The sequence below is a fragment of the Capsicum annuum genome, chromosome 3, assembly GCF_002878395.1.
Source record: "Capsicum annuum cultivar UCD-10X-F1 chromosome 3, UCD10Xv1.1, whole genome shotgun sequence".
Lineage (NCBI taxonomy): Eukaryota > Viridiplantae > Streptophyta > Magnoliopsida > Solanales > Solanaceae > Capsicum > Capsicum annuum.
The window spans coordinates 256,561,674-256,577,988 of NC_061113.1; the positions used below are offsets into that span (position 1 = coordinate 256,561,674).

Sequence of the window (16,315 nt, forward strand, 5' to 3'; positions counted from 1 at the left end):
AAAAGCACTTGAAAACACTATAACTAGGGGTGTACATCGGTCGGATTGGTTCGGTTTTTCATTAAAATATAACCAAACCAACAATGTCGGTTTTCTAAATCTGTAAACCAAATCAAACCAATATACAATCGGTTTTTATATTTCGATTTTAATCGAATTTTTTTGTTTTTTCGGTTTTTTCTCGGTTTTTTTTGCAATTATAATGTGATTGAAGAAAAAATTAAACGTTTTCACTAAAAAGATTTTTAAAAAAATAAAAAAAATAATGGTCATAGAGTAGTTCCAATTAAAATTAAGTTGTCAAATTACTAAGACGTTTAAACTACTATCTCTCAAAGTAATATTATGTGGATATTCAGTGGTTCAATTTTTAAGTCACTAGTCACAATAGCTTGTCTGGAAGTTTCATTCACATAAAATGTGAGCATAAAGAAGAATGAAGAATTGGAGACAACTTATTAAAAATTGAAGTCCATAAAATAATTAATTATAACATAATTCCACAAGAAAAAAGAGAAAGAAGAGAAACAAACCTAAATCAAAACTTAACGAATGAGGAGAATGAGAAAGTAAGATGAAAGTAAGATGAGGAAATAAGGAGAACTATCTGAAAGCTTGGAAAGTAAAATGTAAAGTGAAGCAATTGAAGAGTTATAGGTTTTTATATTAATATTGGGTTTTGTATTAATCTGTTACTAATGGATAAATATTAAAGAAAAAGACAGCAATAACACCTAAAACTAAAATAATATTATAAAAATAGCACTCAAAATTAAATACCCTATAAATAGCCACAAACTAATTTCACTAGCTAATCTTCACTGTCATACGCTTAAACATAATCGAAAATGTTGTTAAAGTAACTTTCTCTTTCTTTCTTTCCTTTTTATTCATAATTTCCTTTCCATTCAAACTCCCAAACCTTCATTCTTTTACCTTTTTCGATACTTCAATTAATCTTTCTTATTCCATAAATTTTGTATAAAATCTCCAAAAATCTGCATTCAATTAGCTTCCTATAATTTTTTCCCATTGTAAATTTGCTCAAAATTGATACAAAATAATGGCTTCAACTTCAGTTTTAGTTTCAATAATGATAAAATAGGAAAGTCAGTGGATATCTGATGTTGAATTTAAGTGTATCGATGTAGTATAAAAGAGTATCAACTGAGTATAGGAATTGCATGTGCATGCAAAGAATTCTATCTCCCTTTTTTAAAAAGTATATCAATGTAGTATAAAAGTGTATCAATGTGACATAAAAATGTATTAAATAGGTATAAAGACTGTATATGCATCCATAGGTTCCCCTTTTTTTTTAAAAAAAAAAAACGTATCAATGTGGTATAAAAGTGTATCAAACTAGTATAAAAGAGTGTCAATTGGGTACAGAGACTGTATGTGCATGCAAAGGTTCCCCTTCTCTTTTTTAAAAAATATGTATCAATCTGGTATAAAAGAGTATCTATTGGCATATTCTTTTTTTTTTTATATCTTTACATGCATCAAAACATCTCCGACTCACCGTGATTGAGTCAGCCTCTAAGAAGAACATCTCCGACTCATCGTAATTGAATCAGCCTCCGAGAAAAACATGGACCAAGACATGGCTTTTCTCTTACCTTGAGACCTCATTATTTTATTTTTTTTCCTTCTTCAAGTTTAAAGAACCATGACATTGCTTCAAGTACAAACCTGTATGTAATGATTATGTAAAATAATCATCATTAACAACAAATTTGAGGTCAAAGTTGACCGTTTTACCCGTTAATTTAAACTTTCCTTTATTTCCTATTTTTTGCTTCATGTCCATAGTTTTCAATACTCCAATACAAGAAACAACAAATCAATTTTTGATATTGATCATAAAATACAGTAGATTGATCGATGCATAATAAAGGAGAAAAAAAGAAGATTTGAGAAAGTATATTTAGAAAAGAAAAGTGATTTAAGAGTAACAACTATAAAGAACATTTAATTTCCTTAATTGTATAAGGAGAGTGGTTTTGGGCTAAGTACCAAAAAAAAGGAAATAAATTGGACCGACTGGTTCCAATTGTCCATATTTTTATAATGTGGATCATTTCTTTTTTAAAATGGTCAGTTCATGTCCTTTTTCCTAAATATTATAACTAAAGGCCCAAGAATATATATCTATTTTCTGAATATAAAAAGATTATAAAAGTAATTAGAAATTAGATTATAAGTAATATTTTTTTACGTATAAAAAATTAAAATTATATATGTATTATATCGGTTCGGTTTAGGTTCAGTTTGATTTTATTTTTGCTAATACCAAACCAAACCAAGAATGATCGGGTTTTTTTTTGAACACTAAACCAATCAAATCAAACCATAAGTCGGTTTTTTTCTTCGGTTTGGTTTGATTCATCAGTTCGGTTTGACTTAACGGTTCAGTTTGTACACCCCTAATTATAACCATGAGTTACCTATCCATGGGAACTCCATTCCATAGGGACTTGGAACTCCGTTAGTAATTTTCTGGATTTTAATTACTCGTTACTCCCAACTTTGAAGGGAGAGTCCCATTGCCAATTGCCAAATTTTATTAGCTATTCTAGAAGATGTACACTTGTTACATGCACTTTTTATGGAAAATTTGATTGCAAAATATTTTCATACGTATTGAGTCTTATATCAAATTAATAGATGCATAATATATAGTTCTACATAACTTTTCTCGTTTAACCATAACACACACGTATATATTAATTTCATTGGCGTGCAATACTAGTTTGCTCTTGCTCATTATTCTTTACTTGCTCAAATCCCCAAGTAGGTCATTGTTCTTATTTTTCTCTTTTCCTTTTATTTTGGTTTTCCCTTCAATTTTGATTTTTAGCCATAGAGTTTGTGTTCATGGTGTTGAGAGTATACTGAAAGTAGACTCATAATATAACGTAGCAATCAATTCATAAAAGAAGAGAATTAATGTTTCATCATTCTTTTCATTTAGGATACTACATAACTCTTTAAGGAAGATATCGAATTTATTCTACTTATCCTAATTCCCAAATGATAAAGATCAGTAGGGGTGGGCTACTGTACTTATTATAGCATTTATTAGCTATACTAATTACAACAAGGCGTATTTAAGAGTGGAGGATTAGTTATTTATGTCAGTAAATATTCCCCTTGGTATTTAGTTCTTTTCAGGTCACGCCCAACAAAAAAGTGTTATGTAGGGATGGATTTCTTTCTTTTTATTTATCCCGTTAGATCCATTTTTTAGTTTATTTTTACTTACTTTACAGTGCAGAAAGATTTACACTATTAATACATTGAATTACCTTTTCTTTGTTTACTAAACATACACCTTGTTAAGTGATTGCGTGCAGTTACTTGTGTAGACAAAATTCCCGTATAAACAATAGATTGGTTGGTGATATGCTATACCAAAATCTTGGCATTACCCTGGGATATTGAGCCCTTAAGGTTTGTACGTTCTACAAGCCGCGGGGGGCTGGGGGGGGGGGGGGGGGGGAAGATATTGCATGGGTCACAGCTATAAATACTGATAATTTCCCAGGCATTTTCAACAAATCAACCAGGTTTTGGTGAGATATGGAAGTTGGCATGTTGCTGCGAAAACTCTAACCAGCAAAAACATTATGTCAACATTACAGAGAAGTAGATTTAAATAACCAAAATTTGGATTAAACAAAACTTGAAAAGACTGATCAGAAGAAATTGGCAATCTACTACTGTTGATTGTTTCACTATCTTGACCTCCCTCCTCTTCCACGGCCACGCCCATATCCACCTCCTCTTCCTCCACCACCACCACTTTTTCCACCGCTAGCATAATGTTTTGTTTGCATGTTCGCTGGAAGAGGTTGTATCTGATCAACACACTTCCTAAAACTAAAATCATCCACAGAATCGTCCTCCCTAACAACAAAGAAGCAGCGACTCTTGAATTTTGGATGATATCGGATTTGGAAAGCACGGACTCCTGTACCAATCTTCCTTCCTGGTTCTGAATGGCCCTTCTTAATTAAGTCAAGCAACATCAAGTGCTCATACTGCAATGTAAGTGGATCAAGATCATCACATCAAGCACTCAAATGTAGGTAATAATATATGTAGTATACCAAATATCTCCAACACAGAGATTTAAATGTAAATCCATGAAAAATGAATCAGAGTTCCAACAGAGAACCCTCGTAGAATCAACATTCTTATGCACTAATAACTCCTCTGTAAGGTAGGGTTATGACCAATACAAATCATACAGAAAATGAGCAAGTAATTGGACATATTTTGCTCTAAAAAATGAGATATGATAAGAAAATACAATTTCTACAAAGACTAACTGAACCCCACAAAAGTTCAAGGAAATAAAGAACAATGAATTCAAATTTGGAGCCAAAAAGACAAGCTATGAAGAACATGAATATTGATAGGAAGAAAGAGAGCATACTGAAAACATGCATCTAAACGATGAACACGTAGTCATTCCGAGCAAAAACCAACTCAAACAGATTATCATCCTTATTACAAGCAAACAGGTCCAATTTGGGTTACATATGCTAAACTATCCACGGAAAGATTATAAAGTAATCATAGGAAGCCAAACGATTATCCAAGTAACACTAATACTTACAGCTAGAGGTTTGTTTCAAAATACACGTCCAAGAAATAATGCACAATCAAAAACCTCGAGGTGTTAATGCCATTAGACTTAAAGGCATCTTTTTGGAGGAAAATTATAACAACTAAGCCATCCATGACTCAGCAGCCATTCAGAAAACTATTCCTTGATACGAAGAATAGAGAGCAATTCGACATCCATACAAGTTCGACATAATGCCAATTCAATGCTTCAACAAAATGGACATTTCCGAATCTTAAATGTAAGAAGTTCCCAACTTGCTAACTTAAATCACCCCAAATTTCTGTAGTTCATTCAGCTATGCATTGCCCGAGTATAACCAACTAAACTAGATAATCCAGGAGCAGGGTAAAAACTTAATCTTGCTTTGCACAATAATGCTAACATAAAACACCAGCTAAATTGCTGAGTTATTGACATAGCCAATACATAATGAAGAGAAAATTACAGCACAATAGCATTGGCAACCCGGTATATAAAATACATAACAGTGTATAAGTACTACGCATACATATACAAATAAAATGCATGCCTATACATATCTATTTTAAACCGAGTGTATACATAGTGTATATTTGTAAAATAAGTGATATGTTTTACCTTGTTGAGATTGAGATTGAGAGACCAAGAATGAAGGAGTTTGCAAAAGTAATCAAACATCTCCAGTGAGGAAGCAAAACTCTTCGGCCCGACACTAACCGGATCCGACCCGTTTTCCTTTTCCTCTTCCACAGACGGCTCGACTTTCGGTTTCTTCGTATTATCTCCATTCTCTTCATCCTCCGGCTTGTCTTCCTCCTGCCTTGGCCGCTTTGAGCCGCCGCTTTCCGCCGCATCATCGGCGGCTTGAACTTCCACCTCTATTTTCTCCACGGAGGTTTCTTCTTTCTCCGCCATTGCTAATGCTTCGTTGGCTACTGGTTCAGTTTCCTCCATTGCTTAGCTGCCAACTTGAAATTTTCGGAAATAGAAACCCTAATTGAACCTTAAAGGAGCGGTTTTCTCGACCCGGATTGGGGATACTTTACGGAAGAATTTAACAAATAGCCATTGGACCACTACTTTAGTCAATATTTTAAAACTATTCAGTGTTTACTTTGAAGTCGAGTGTTTATTGGAAACAGTCACTTTACCTTTAATGTAGAGATTACATCTACTTATAGTACATTGTCCTCGGGCTTCACTTTGTGAGATTACACTGAGTATGTTATTATTATTTTCATATCCAGTTAATCCTTTTTCTAATGCATAAGAGGTTATGTAATTTTTAAAAATTCTCACTATTTCGAACAAGCATATGATCTTAATTTCCTGTGTCATGTAATTTTGACTCAATAAATTTTAGATGTGTATAGCCGAGATATTAATTTCTTTTTTTGCTTCTTTTTATTTATTTATTCGTTACGAAAAAAGAAAACCATGAAGGTTAGGACGAATTAGTATGATTTACCAACAATAATTAGACCTTTCAAACGTTAACAATAATTCATTTTTGCTCTCTGTGCTTGATATTTTTATTTTGGAACTCGTAAATAAATTACATGGCCATTAGGAATGTAAAGTTATTCAGTTTGGTGAATATAAGGGCAGGTGGGCCGATGGGACATCATTCTTTTCATTGAGCTAAAGATACTCGTATCATTTTGATTTGAGAAAATCACGCCACATAAATATCGTCATCTTGACGACAAAAACACACTAAGTCCATCAATTTAAGTTAAATTTATAAAACTTTTTATGATATACTATATTATATTATTGATTAAATGCAACTAATTACAGCAAGTTGTTGATGTTTTCAACTTAGCATATCATGTTTGAAGAGTTATATATGTTTTTAAAAACTTACTAGACATTGAGTTGAATAGCTAGTGCTAGCACGAGCCTAATATATGTTATTTTTTTAATTTTAATTTATGTGACATAAATATAATTTAGTTAATTAATTATTAAAATAATTTTAATTTTAGTTATTGTGATTTATAATTCTATTTCTTCTATTTCAATTTAAGTGACACTAATATAATTTCAAAAGTTAACTTATGTGACAGTAATATAATTTCGATAGTCAATCAAATGTTTTATGTTGACATGTCGTTTTGTGTCTATTTTATGAAATATTATTAATTTTCTAATGCGATTGTAATAATTAATTAGGGGTGATATAATAAAATTACGATTGAAGCAATGAATAACTCGTGTCTTAAATGACTTATAATAACTAATTAAAAGTGATATAATAAAATTACTATAAAAAATACTTGTAAAAAAATCATAAATAGGCATCATATAAGACATCAAGTTAATTTAAAAAATCAAAAGCTAATTTATTATTTTTTGTCAATTTTATATTTTTTATTAAATATTATATGTTTTTTAATATTTAAATAACCTATAATAATTAATTTAGATTTATATAATCAAATTACGATTGAAGCAGCTAAATCAGAAAATACAAGTAGGCATGTCCATCTTAAACTCACTAATCAATTACGTAATATTTTCATTTACTTGAATCAGTGTCAAATGACAAACTCTATGAGGAAACATATGAACATGCGCTTTTTTAATTATTAGGTATTGTTTCTTGTCATATTTCCCCTTTAATTTCACACCCGCACACCAAGCGTGTGCATCGATCGGTTCAGTTCAATTTTACATGTTATTAGTTTGGTTTATCGATTTTTAAATATATAAAATCAATAACCAACCAATAAGATATTTTCTTATTGGTTTCGGTTTATCGGTTTTTAGTCCTTAATGGTTCGGTTTCGATTTAACCAATAAAAAAATATTTATAAAATAAAAATAGTAACAACTAATATAAAAAAAAATGAAATCTTAATTATCCCCAAAACCTACGCAATGCATTTTAGTTTACAAGAATTTTCAAACTTGAACTGAATGTTAATTAGGAAAAAAATTGAATCTTAATTGTTGGAAGCTATAAATGCTTCAAGCTTTTTATTACGATAATAACCGAATTTTATATTGTGTCTTTGTTGCGCTGAATAGGTTAATACTTTGTGAATCACTGAATTATGAATTAGTAGTGCATATAATCTATATACATATATAGAGAGAGAGAGATAGATAGATAGAGAGAAAGAGAAAGAGAGAGATTTAAATATATAACATAAATAGGGATAAAACAATAATTTAATGTATCCTTATTGGGTTAGCGGTTTAACCGATAACCCAATAAACTAAAATCGATACCGAACCGTTTACCCAATAAATTTTTTATAAAATCAATAAAAAATCCTTAACCCGATAACTCAATACCAATAACCCAATAATATTTTTATCGATCGGTTTGATTTTTTGACAGCCCTAACCCACACCTTATAGCATCCTTTTAAAGTAGATTAGGTTGGTGGAAATTAGAAAGAAAAGTATCTTATACTAAGATCTTTCTTATTTTTAACCTACCTATTACCTGTATTAGTATGTGTCTTCCAGAAATGATGAGAAAAAGAAATGTCCATTATCTTTGGTTCTTCTAGCTATAAAACTCACTAGCATCTTGACCCACTACCCCCGTACAAAGTTCTTTTACAAAGTCATTGTATTGCAACGATGGCCTTGTAGTCAATGAAGTGAGTTGAGAAACTAAGGTTTCAAGTTTAAATCTAGCAAAAATGAAAAAAAGATAATTTTTTCATCTATTTTAATCTTGAGAGACAGAGTTATTTGCTGTTAGTGAAAGAAGACATAAATATTCATGGATTTAGTTAAGGCGTATCAAAATTGACTCAAACACCGCAATTATTTTGTTAAAAAAACTCATTACATCACATCATAATTTAAAGGGCAAAAGTAATCACACTTTTTTTTTGCATCTTTTTACTTTTCATCATAGTGATTGTTTTTCTAATGACCTTTTCGTACAAACGTGGACAAACAGTGTAACTTTGCGCGTGAAAATAGTTTTGTTAATTAATTAGTTGTCATATTCGGTCCAAGCAATTAAGAAAAACTTAAATTTGTTCAAAGTCAAACAATTGACCCTGTCCAAATTCTGTCTGAGTGCTTCTTGGAAGGAACTCACCAAACAGTGTGTATATGTTCATGTTTAGTAAAAATTACATACTATAATTTAATTATTGTTAATTGGTAAAAATTTATATCCAAGGATGGGGCCAACTAACATGGTAATTCTCGATTTTGTATTAGTAGTTAAACTAGCGACTCATAAATATTATCGGGCAAATGAATAACTCGAAGAACATCGATCGTAGATATATATTATAGATTTTTTATTAAGATATTCATGAATTTTTATATTTACGTAGAATCGAATGTCTCTACTCTACAAAATTTCAATAATTGAAAGTCTCAAATATATTAAAAAATAAAATAAAAATTATGGTTTAGATCATTTCAGATTCATATTTAATATCAAAAAATAAAAATTCAAGTTTTGCGAAAGTAGGAGCTCAAAATATTTGAAGCCTACAAATTCTTATACCATTTGCGATAGTAAACCGAAAATATTAGCTTAATTTTCATAAAATGAAGTGTAAGGGATGGAGAAGGGAAATGGAAAAGATGGAACTTACTTTTTCAAGATAAAAAAGATGTCCAAACTAATTCAATTTTTTTAAACCTTTCTAAAGAATTCTTATCTTAATTTATGTGTTACTAATATTTGTTATACATAGTACTTTATTTTCAATTTCAATATTATTTGTTACTTTGTTTTGTTTGCTTGTTTTGCTATTATTTTTCACTCTATCATGCTATTTGATTAAAAATATTTTTTCTATATAATAAAAGTAAAAATAGTATTGGTGTATACATTTTATCTTCATTCGTACTTGTGAGATTGTATAGAATATATTATTCTTATACTACTTAACAAACGGAATTGTTCATTTGTACTTGTGAGATTGTATAAAATACATTATTCTTATACTACTTAACAAACGGAGTTGTTACTTACGTCACAATTTTAAATATACTGTATTTATTATTTTTGAATTTCCGTGCCTCAACTAAAAGGTACTCCCTCCGTTTTAGAATAAGTGAATTGTTGGGATATTTATTGATGTTTCAAAATAAGTGAATTATTGAATTTCTTTTAAAATTTACCCTATTGATTTGACAATAAATTAACTTTTGAAAAAATATTACAAGGTCAATTTTTTTTTTTAAGGGTAAAAATTGATTAAAAATATTTTTTCTATATAATAAAAGTAAAAATAGTATTGGTGTATACATTTTATCTTCATTCGTACTTGTGAGATTGTATAGAATACATTATTCTTATACTACTTAACAAACGGAATTGTTCATTTGTACTTGTGAGATTGTATAAAATACATTATTCTTATACTACTTAACAAACGGAGTTGTTACTTACGTCACAATTTTAAATATACTGTATTTATTATTTTTGAATTTCCGTGCCTCAACTAAAAGGTACTCCCTCCGTTTTAGAATAAGTGAATTGTTGGAATATTTATTAATGTTTCAAAATAAGTGAATTATTGAATTTTTTTTAAAATTTACCTTATTGATTTGACAATAAATTAACTTTTGAAAAAATATTACAAGGTCAATTTTTTTCTTTTAAGGATAAAAATGAAAAGTTGTGTTAAATTTATGTCTTTAATGTTTTTTACTTAATCTATGTGTTAAAATTTAACAATTTATTTATTATGAAATGGAGGCTTTAATAGTTCCTCAATGTATATGAAAATTACAGAGTCGAGCAGTGACTCTTGCTGCCTCGTTGGTTGAATATATTGTTATTTTCAAAATAGCGAGTAGGTTGAGTAATTTCAGGCTATTAAAGGAGTAATATTGGGAAGTCCGTAAACGACGCCGTTGTAGGCTTTTAGCGGTCCCGCAATTAATTCTGGATATATATATAAAATCCAAGAGGAGAACAAGAGTTATAGATAATCAAATTTCCAAGCAAAGCCCCCAAAACCATAAAGACTTCTTACAACTATTTCTTCCCTCATATAAGTAAACAATCGCTACTAATTATCAACAATTTGCATTTTCAGGTACAATCAGTTTTATTTTCTATTTTTTTTTGTGTGTGTGTGGTCGGGCTTCAATTATTTTCGCTGGGGTGAGTTAATATTTTTGGATTTTTTTTGGGTTCTGGGTTTCTATTATTAATGAAATTTATTAGAATCGTAATTATACTATGATCTTCAAAGCTGCTCATTTTCAAGCTTTCTTTTAATGCTGATTTTCAAGCTTATTCCCGTTTTTAGTGTTGATAAGAGAAATGGGAAGGACGGAGTTGGAAGTTTTTCGAACCTTTTTTTGCTTTAGTTTTCCAATTGGGTGTTTCTTTTGTTTTGTAAAAAGACAAAAACATTGACTTTGTGTTGAAGGGCTTAACTATACAAAATAGCATGGCTTGAAAAACCCTGAATTTTGACTTTTCTGTACTCATAGTTTGAGGATTATTGCAGAAAAGAAGAAAAAGATTAGTAGTTAGTATGCAGTTGATCTTAATAGTGAAGGCTATAACTTTTGATTGGATTTGTGTTTTTGTTGGGTTTTGGAAATCTGCTTGTTAATAATGCAAACTTGAATGTTCTATTTCGTTGGTCAAGTAAATGTGGCATTTGGGTCTTTATACTAATGCACTTGAGCCGGGGGTCGTTCGGGAACAGCCTTTCTAACTACACAAGGTAGTGGTAAGGTTTGCATACAATCTACCCTTTCCAAACTCCACTTTTGGGATTTCACTGGGTATGTTGGTGTTTTTGTTGTCATTGCGTTTTTATACTAATGGACAAAAGGCTAAGCCTTGTGAGGAGAAATTTGAAGGGAAGTCTATCATAAGCTTTTGTTGAGCTGTTTCTCCCTTCTTGTGATAGAATGGATTCACAATCTTGCACTAAACTACATAAAAGTTTAACAAGTTCCTTTTCTTGTTATGTGAAATGGCTGGTTGACCATGTTTGTTTATTTTAGGATACGTGGCTGAACTGCTAATGGGAGAACACTTGGCTCTGTGTGTTGATCGTCTTATCACGCCTGAATCTTTGCACTCTATGCAAGGGTCAGAAGATGCAGGATCCTCCGGGGGGAGTTCTTGCTCTCATGCAGTAGGTCAATCTTCCTATGACACTGCTAACAAGGAGGATGATGAACCAGAAACTGGAGGTGAAGATGAGCCATTACTTCAGACTGTGGAATGCCGAATATGCCAGGAAGAAGATAGCCCGAAAAATTTGGAGATTCCTTGTAGCTGTAATGGAAGCTTAAAGGTAGATTTGTGAAGTTTAATTCTTGCGCTCTTATTCAAGTAGCTGCTAAATGTTGATCTTGATGTTGCTTGCACATGTAATAAAAAATATGTATCCGTAATGCCATCTTCGTTTTTCCTAAGCCTGAATGGTGTTAATAGTTTCCCTTCTCAAGAACTTGGCATTTTCATGATTTGTTATTTTACAATCCTCTTATCATTCACGTCTTTCATTGTAGTGAAGTGCACATTCACTATTTTGACTTGTTTGTGTAAAGGGTGGTCTAGTTTACTGATTTTAGCAGCTAGAAAACTGAAGAATGTTTTTCCTCTGACCAGTTTACAATTTTCTTCCTTCAAACTTTCATAAGTTATCATAATTTCTCTAGAATTAGCTACAATTTCTTTGAATCATTGATGGTCGTGTTTTATCCGTCGGTGCTATAACTGCATGACAAAGGTTATAGGTGTATGGGCTTATCTTTTGTTCTAATGATTCTCTCTTTTTCCTTTTCTGTGTCCTTGTTCCAAAAACCAGTATGCTCATAGGAAATGCGTTCAGAGGTGGTGCAATGAGAAGGGTGATATAATTTGCGAGATTTGCCATCAGGTACTTTTTCCTGACTGTTAATACCTGTTTGCATTTTGAGTGATGATGCTTCATGACTTTCTCTTGCCATCACAAAAGTACTTACAGCCGAATGATTTTGAAAAGAGCAAAGGATGGAGGGATAACGAAATAGCATGGTTTTGCATAGGCACAGAGTCTATTTGATTTGGAGAGAGTGATAGCTCACCTTATGAGTAATTAGTTGATAAATACATATAAGTACTTGGGACTTTAGAATATGTTAATGAAAATGTGCTAAAAGAGTTTCTGGTTGAAGCTCATTTATTTCACCAAAAGTTATATGTTGACTTCGGAAACTCTATAACGTGCAGCCTTACCAGCCTGGCTATACTGCTCCACCACCGCCATCTGAAGATATTGCCATTGACATGAGGTTGGTTAAATCATAACTATCGTTATATATAAACAGGAATATGTCACCATCTCAAAAAAATAAATGAAAATTCAGTATTGTTGACAGAAAATTCTTGGCCCAACGAGAACAGTATATGACAATCTGAACTGGCCATAAAGACCTTTTCCCCTTCTTTCGAATTTACTTAAAACATATTTAACTTAATGTATTTTGAGGCAGGCCAATTTTCCACAGTATATGTATAGGCGATAGCTGCTGAAATTTTGATTATACTCTGATGTAACATTTTATTTGGTACCAGTTTAGCTGTTATGAGAGCAATCCAACATGCTGAGCATGTTCTATCACAATCTTAATCTTGAAAATTTTTCTCTTTTGTCACTGATGGATTTGTCCACATGGATTTGGCTTGCAGTGGGGGCTGGACAGTAGCTGGTACTCAGCTTGACTTACATGACCCTCGGCTTCTTGCTATGGCAGCTGCAGAGCGCCATCTCTTGGAGGCTGACTATGACGAATATGCTGATTCAAGTGCTAGTGGAGCTGCATTTTGCCGTTCTGCTGCTTTAATTGTAAGCAGCTGTTATTCCTTTCTGTTACTAAATCATTTTGCTAAATGCAGGCTAATGGTAATGTGAGGTATGCATTATTACATTTTCTTCTTATGGAAGATAATGCCCCATCAGATTCAACACTCTCTATTCGGGTGGAGGTGGGGTTTAACCTTGACCGAGTGGTACATTAATTTTCATCTTTAAGCAGTGAATTCCCTGCATATTCTTGAAACTGCAGCACTAGTGAGAGAGAAGGTTGTTCAAGGTCTCACGCTTCTTTTTTTTTTCTTTTCTTTTTGAGAAGGAAGGGTCTCATGCTACATTTCATGATTTTGTTCTCCTCTTATATGCTTATATTTCCATCCTTGTTTGTATTGCCTTCCTTGTCCTTTCCATCTGGTTAGCTTCACTTTAATGTCTAAATTTGTTAAAAGTTCTTCCCAGTAAGAATATATAGAAACTAGGGAAAAATATTTAAGACGTGTTGATAACAAAATCTTCCTTTTACATTTACCTTTTCCTTTTGTCCATGCAATCTATTTATATTATATTTGAACTTATTTCGGTTTCTGGATAAACAAAGAATAATAAACTGTGTTCCGTGCAGTTAATGGCCCTTTTATTATTGAGGCATGCTGTGACCATCGGAAATGGTGATGGGGATGATGATGATGTTTCTGCCTTTTTCTCGGTGAGTGAAATCATCTTTTGATTTGTCGCTGCTTGTGATGAAGCTATGATACGTGAGATCTTATGGGATCACTGATCTGGTTGATCCTCTGACACAGCTTTTCTTACTCCGTGCTGCTGGTTTTCTTCTACCTTGCTACATCATGGCTTGGGCTATCAGTATCATGCAGCGTCGAAGGCAAAGACAGGTTAGGCCCTTATATATAGAATTTCTATTGTTTTTCATAATCGTTTAATGGCTATTACTTGTCAATCTTCATACTTGCTAATTTGATGATAACTTTGCATTTTCTCAAAATGCAAAAATCAAAATCTATGTGGTGCAGATCAGATGTTCTTTTTGTTTAGTTTTAATGGTTGACTAATGCTGCATCAATGCACATGTATATAATAAATTTTGAGCTAGTTAGATCATTGCTCTAGCTTATGGGACTCGGTGAACTCTCTTTCAGAAACATTTAAGACCTTCAATCAATAGTTTAATATGTCAATACAGGCTGTTATTGCTAAAACATGGAGATGTCATGTTCATCCTTGCATGAATGTAATACCTCATGCAAGGATATTTGTGCTAAGACTCCTCGCTAAAACATCTGGTCACTGAAGAGTTCATCTTGTAGGGGATGAAATAACTCATTTGTTCTTTGCTCATTTCAATATAAATTTGTTCTCACTGTTACAGTTCCAAATCTCCAAGCAGTTCCAAGTTTATTTGATGGTCTATCTCAAGTTTCCTGGTTTATATTTTGGGCATTCGGCTTTTTGCTTTCATGTTGACCATGATGTAAGTAACAATATATAGTTGGTATATGTCCAGTGTGATTGTGCCCACCACTGTCACTTCCACTTGTGAGATTGTACGGTCTGCTGATAGATGTCAGCACATTTAAGTAAATTTGAATTAGATAACATGTGGGAACGTATGTGCTCTTATCATGAGAACCAAGTAGGATATTCAAAGGTATGTTAAACTCTTGAAAAGGTCACTACTTGTTCTAAGCTGCGGGAGTTTATGTCAATTTTCTTGCACATTTTAACTCCTAGAAACAACTAGTGAAAAAGAAATAGAACCAGAATCAACTGCTGTAATTTTCTGTCCCGTTTTATATGAACTTATTATTATTTGGGAATCAACCACTTGTTCTTTTACTACAATTTTTTCAAGTATCTTTAAATGTTTGTGATTTCTATGTATTGCGGTCTGTTTCTTTTTGTGTATTCACTATGTAATTCTTATGTTTTTAAAAAATTAATCCTTGTCTGAGACCACACTGAAAATTAGATCCTTCTATCCTCCTACTTCAGACTGTCATTCATATTTGCATGTACTGGAAGTTGCTTTTTCATACATCAAAACTGACTAAATAAATTCATTCTATAACCTATAGTTTACTCGTTCATTTCTTTTTCGTTTTGCATTAATTTTATTTTTTCGGACTCATTCTTTATTTTTCCCGTTTTGTGTTAATTTAATTTTTGCGGATATTCATTCTGTCTTTTCTTCAAAGCAGGAGGCAGCAGCACTAGCGGCAGCAGAGGTTGCTTTCATGCTGCAGGCAGGGCAACATAGGGGTTTGCATGTAACAATAGCACCAGGACCTGCACAGGCAGCAGAACCTTCAGCAACACCGGCAAACCCAACCACCCATGTTGCAACACCGACCAGCCAGGTTGCAACTCCTCCTCCAGAGATAGTGTAAATGGCTTTGCTCAGCTGGCATGTAAAAAAGTAGTTTCTGATAATGGCATTGTACTTTTGTAAGTTGCTCAAGCTAAAGAGTATAGAGGTTCTTTTTTCCCTTCTCAATGTATTAGTTGTATGTTAGCCCTGCCGAATTTGGAGTGATGCAGAGGCTGAAACTGTTTCCATCTGTTCAATATTTCATAAATGCTTGAACATGTGTAAAAACACATAGCAGCTGACCTAGCTGTTTTGAATGCGGAGATACCCTATATTCACATCATGTACATTGTTTATTCTTATCGATATGGTTTACCGTTCCCTCTTGCGTAATTTAGTACTTCGTTTATTGCTTGCTATAATTTCTGTCATGTTTTGGCACTCTGGATTGGTTCTGTTATATGCCTGCTGGTTAATTTATTAAATTTAAAGCTATATATCTAAGTAAAAGGACATGTGTGCTTGATGTTCAGACTCAAATGTAGCGTCTTAATACTGCTAACATGCAATGTTATCTTCGTAAACTGGCTCAATATTTACTTGAAGTAT

The 16,315-nt window shown here is 32.3% G+C and overlaps 2 protein-coding genes across 2 annotated transcripts; one reads left to right on the forward strand and one right to left on the reverse strand.

Annotated features, from left to right (window-relative positions):
- Positions 1-3,592: 3,592 nt before the first annotated feature.
- On the reverse strand, positions 3,593-5,762 carry LOC107862245 (protein EMBRYO DEFECTIVE 514). Its single transcript, XM_016707752.2, has 2 exons — positions 5,237-5,762; positions 3,593-4,046 (listed from the first exon to the last, which is right to left on the reverse strand). The coding sequence occupies exons 1-2, from the start codon at positions 5,570-5,572 to the stop codon at positions 3,741-3,743; spliced, it is 642 nt and encodes a 213-aa protein (XP_016563238.1). The 5' UTR covers positions 5,573-5,762; the 3' UTR covers positions 3,593-3,740.
- Positions 5,763-10,414: 4,652 nt separating this feature from the next.
- Positions 10,415-16,087, forward strand: LOC107862244. Its single transcript, XM_047409872.1, has 8 exons — positions 10,415-10,653; positions 11,582-11,877; positions 12,394-12,465; positions 12,798-12,859; positions 13,257-13,413; positions 14,003-14,086; positions 14,184-14,273; positions 15,597-16,087. The coding sequence occupies exons 2-8, from the start codon at positions 11,602-11,604 to the stop codon at positions 15,783-15,785; spliced, it is 930 nt and encodes a 309-aa protein (XP_047265828.1). The 5' UTR covers positions 10,415-10,653; positions 11,582-11,601; the 3' UTR covers positions 15,786-16,087.
- The last annotated feature ends 228 nt before the right edge of the window (positions 16,088-16,315 follow it).

Coding starts and splice junctions, on each gene's coding strand:
- LOC107862245 (XM_016707752.2), bottom strand. CDS start 5,572: ATGGAGGAAACTGAACCAGTAGCCAACGAAGCATTAGCAATGGCGGAG. Junction 4,047..5,236: donor TCAATCTCAATCTCAACAAG/GTAAAACATATC, acceptor CTTACATTGCAG/TATGAGCACTTGATGTTGCT.
- LOC107862244 (XM_047409872.1), top strand. CDS start 11,602: ATGGGAGAACACTTGGCTCTGTGTGTTGATCGTCTTATCACGCCTGAA. Junction 12,860..13,256: donor GATATTGCCATTGACATGAG/GTTGGTTAAATC, acceptor TTTGGCTTGCAG/TGGGGGCTGGACAGTAGCTG. Junction 13,414..14,002: donor GCCGTTCTGCTGCTTTAATT/GTAAGCAGCTGT, acceptor TGTTCCGTGCAG/TTAATGGCCCTTTTATTATT.